This window comes from Budorcas taxicolor, chromosome 23, assembly GCF_023091745.1.
Source record: "Budorcas taxicolor isolate Tak-1 chromosome 23, Takin1.1, whole genome shotgun sequence".
Lineage (NCBI taxonomy): Eukaryota > Metazoa > Chordata > Mammalia > Artiodactyla > Bovidae > Budorcas > Budorcas taxicolor.
Window position 1 is genome coordinate 33869872 of NC_068932.1, and position 4091 is coordinate 33873962.

At 55.2% G+C, this 4091-nt stretch overlaps 1 protein-coding gene across 1 annotated transcript; it reads left to right on the forward strand.

Moving 5' to 3' along the window:
- The first annotated feature begins 230 nt into the window (after positions 1-230).
- Positions 231-1775, forward strand: ADRB1 (adrenoceptor beta 1). Its single transcript, XM_052661147.1, has one exon. The coding sequence runs from the start codon at positions 231-233 to the stop codon at positions 1773-1775; it is 1545 nt and encodes a 514-aa protein (XP_052517107.1).
- Positions 1776-4091: the final 2316 nt, after the last annotated feature.

Consider the following 4091-nt stretch of genomic DNA (forward strand, 5'->3'; position numbering starts at 1 on the left):
GCCTTCGCCAGGATTGGCTGCAGGAGCCTGACGCGAGGCCCCGGGGGTTGGCTCGGGGGAGTGGGAGCCGGGTGGGGTGGGTGCTGGGTGCTGGGGCTGCGGGCTCCGCGAGCTCAGAAACATGCTGAGGTCCCGGCAGCTGTTCCAGCAGCGACAGCGGCTCCAGCAGCAGCGGCGGCGGCGGCGGCGGCGACAGCGCACGGCTCCGGCGGGAAAGGCGCCCGGCGCCCATGCCTCCGGCCCCGCGCCGCGGCTGCGCTGACCTGGCCGCGACCTCCCTCCGCGCGCCCCGCCGTTCGGGCCTCTGGGGGGGTTCCACAACCGCGGCCCAACTCCGCCACACCCCTCTTCCCCAGCCTCCGCAGCTCGGCATGGGCGCGGGGGCGCTCGCCCTGGGCGCCTCCGAGCCCTGCAACCTGTCATCGGCCGCGCCGGTCCCCGACGGCGCGGCCACGGCGGCGCGGCTGCTAGTTCCCGCGTCGCCGCCCGCCTCGCTGCTGACCTCGGCCAGCGAGGGACCCCCGCTGCTGTCGCAGCAGTGGACGGTCGGCATGGGCCTGCTGATGGCATTCATTGTGCTGCTCATCGTGGCGGGCAACGTGCTGGTGATCGCGGCCATCGCCAAGACTCCGCGGCTGCAGACGCTCACCAACCTCTTCATCATGTCGCTGGCCAGCGCAGATCTGGTCATGGGTCTGCTGGTAGTGCCGTTTGGAGCCACAATCGTGGTGTGGGGCCGCTGGGAGTATGGCTCCTTCTTCTGCGAGCTCTGGACCTCGGTGGACGTGCTGTGCGTGACGGCCAGCATCGAGACCCTGTGTGTCATCGCCCTGGACCGCTACCTCGCCATCACGTCGCCCTTCCGCTACCAGAGCCTGCTGACCCGCGCGCGGGCGCGGGCCCTCGTGTGCACCGTGTGGGCCATCTCGGCGCTGGTGTCCTTCCTGCCCATCTTCATGCAGTGGTGGCGGGACAAGGACGCCAAGGCGAGCCGATGCTACAACGACCCCGAGTGCTGCGACTTCATCATCAACGAGGGCTACGCGATCACCTCTTCCGTCGTCTCCTTCTACGTGCCCCTGTGCATCATGGCCTTCGTGTACCTGCGGGTGTTCCGCGAGGCCCAGAAGCAGGTGAAGAAGATCGACAGCTGCGAGCGCCGCTTCCTCAGCGGCCCCGCGCGGCTGCCCTCGCCCGCGCCCTCGCCCGGGCCGCCGCGCCCTGCCGCCGCGGTGGCCAACGGGCGCGCCAACAAGCGGCGGCCCTCGCGCCTCGTGGCCCTGCGCGAGCAGAAGGCACTCAAGACGCTGGGCATCATCATGGGCGTGTTCACGCTCTGCTGGCTGCCCTTCTTCCTAGCCAACGTGGTGAAGGCCTTCCACCGCGACCTGGTGCCCGACCGCCTCTTCGTCTTCTTCAACTGGCTGGGCTACGCCAACTCGGCCTTCAACCCCATCATCTACTGCCGCAGCCCCGACTTCCGCAAGGCCTTCCAGCGCCTGCTCTGCTGCGCGCGCCGGGCCGCCTGCGGGAGCCACGCGGCCGCCGGGGACCCGCCGCGCGCCTCGGGCTGCCTGGCGGTGGCCCGGCCGTCGCCGTCTCCCGGGGCCGCCTCGGACGACGACGACGACGACGACGACGACGACGTCGGGGCCGCGCCGCCCGTGCGCCTGCTGCAGCCCTGGGCTGGCTACAACGGCGGGGCGGCGGCGAACAGCGACTCGAGCCCGGACGAGCCAAGCCGCCCGGGCTGCGCCTCGGAATCCAAGGTGTAGGGCCGGGCGCCCCTCCCCGCCTTCCCCGGCTTCCCCAGTCCGGGCGCGGGCTGTGCGCTCCAGGAGCAAGAGAACCCCGGGCGCCCCTGAGCCGCTTCCCCGGGAAAGAGGTCTGTGTTTACTCGAGACCGAAAGCAGGTGAACTTGAAGCCTGCGAACCTCGTCTGCATCATCCAAGGGCAAATAGGAAAGCCACGGACCGTCGCACAGAAAGGAAAGTTTGGGGAGAGGTGGGAGAAGTTTGGGGAGGGGTGGAAGAGTGGCTTGCTGATTGTTCTTGGGGTTCTTTTTGCTGTTTCTGGTCCAGCCTTCTGTGTGTGCGTGTGATGCATCTTTAGAGTCCCTCCTCCCCCCGCCCCCCCCCCCCCCCCCCGCCACGTGGCTTTTAACACTTTCTGCGATGACTGGGAAGGGAAGGGGGAAGCGTTAGGAGATAAAAGTCTCTCGACTTAGCTTCCATCCCATTCCTGGGAACAGAAGCGGTCAGCCAGAGAGAGAGGAGAGAGAATGACACTTTATCAGGACGTTGTTTCCTTTTGCTTTTCAGAGAAATTTCATTTTAATTTCTGAGGAATTATTTCTCCTGTTCTGAAAGCCGAGGGCAAGGATGGATGCAAAAATCGCGTTTCAGGAAGTTTTATGCTCTTCTTGGAACAAGCCTCACCTTGCTTCCCTTTCGGAGGGCAAGCGGGCTGTCCCTGAACGCCTCCTCGGTGGTCAGGCTGAGGGGTTCCTACCTCACTCACACTGTGCACATTGCACGGCCAGATAGAGAGACTTGTTTATATTAAACAGCTTATTTATGTATCAGTACTAGTTGGAAGGACCAGGCGCTGAGCCTTCGTGACATGTGACTCTGTCCATTGAAGACAGGACAGAAAAAGGAAAAAGAAAAAAGGAGACAATTCAGATTACTGCACATGTGGTATAAACAAAAAATCAAAACAAAAAAGCCGTGATTCAAAGTGGCATTTTTTTTTTGCACAGTATTAGGAACTGTAAAGTCCACAGAAAATGTTATTTGCACAAAAAGAAATTAAATATTTTTTAATGGGGGTGGGGTGGGGCAGATCTTAAAAACTAAAATAAAATTCAGATTCTATCTCTGTTGTCTGTTATGTTATTGAGCTAGCAATTTATTGGAAAATACCTTTTTATACTCTTTTATCATGGTACTGTATCCATATTATAAAAAATTATCTTAAGGATTTTTTTTATTATTTTTTTATGTCCAAGGGCACACGTGAATCTGCTGGTGAAATTTAGCACTTGTGTGTAAATACTATTTCCTCTGTGTGCTTTACCAAGTATTTATACTCTGGTGCAACTAACTACTATGTGAGGAATTTGTCCATGTGCAATAAATACCAATGAAGCACAAAAAAAGATTATGTACTGTGTGTCTGTAAGGGGGGTCAGTGATAATGGAAAAGACAGTTTGTTTTGTTCGCAATATAGACTGGATTTCCCATAGAGCTCTTTTAATAGCTTTTCATGACTCAAGAGCATAGCAAAATGCCTCTAAACCAAATAAGGCGTGCACCTACTGAGAGAGAGCTGCAGACTTGCCCTACATTTTCATAGCCGGTTCCAGAATATTCTAGACTACTTGGAGGTGTTTTCAAGATCCCATCTGCCACACTTGACTTAAGAAGTAACATTTGAGCTTGTGCATCTTCTTTAAAAAAAAAAAATGGAGTCAGGTAGCTCAGCTGCAACGTTGTACAGACAACGCAGGAAAGGAGACTGGCCTGTGGAACCATCACTGTCTACTTAGAATTCGGTAAGTGGCATTCACAGTTGGTTTTCCAACAGAAAATCGCAGCCTGCAGGGCACGCACGTGTATCCAGTGACTGTTTAGAATGCAAAATGCTTTACTGGTTAAGTGAAAATTCATAAAAGAGCCTTTAAGTAAAGATTTTTCTCTTATATGATTAAACAGACCATTTCAGCGGAAGTTCTGGTTGGGCAGCTAACAGGGAGAAGTGAATCCGAAGTTTTAAATTTTCCTAATGAGATTATGACACCCTCAATGGATAGTTTTCCTAAAATTAGTTTCTAAGGAAAGTATAGTGAAATTCTATCTTAGGATTAATTCTGCATTCTCCAAAATAACTTGAAGTATTTCTCTTTGTATTTTTAAACAAGCTTTTCATTTCATGATCGTATAGTAAGGAAACCAAAGTGAAGAGTACAAAGTTCTGGCTTATACCGAGATGAAACATGAACAAACTCTTCTCTACCAAGGAAAGTCAAGACCAATTATCCTTTTTCTGCAATGAGATATTCTAAGGACCAGGAGAGAGGAGAGTCTT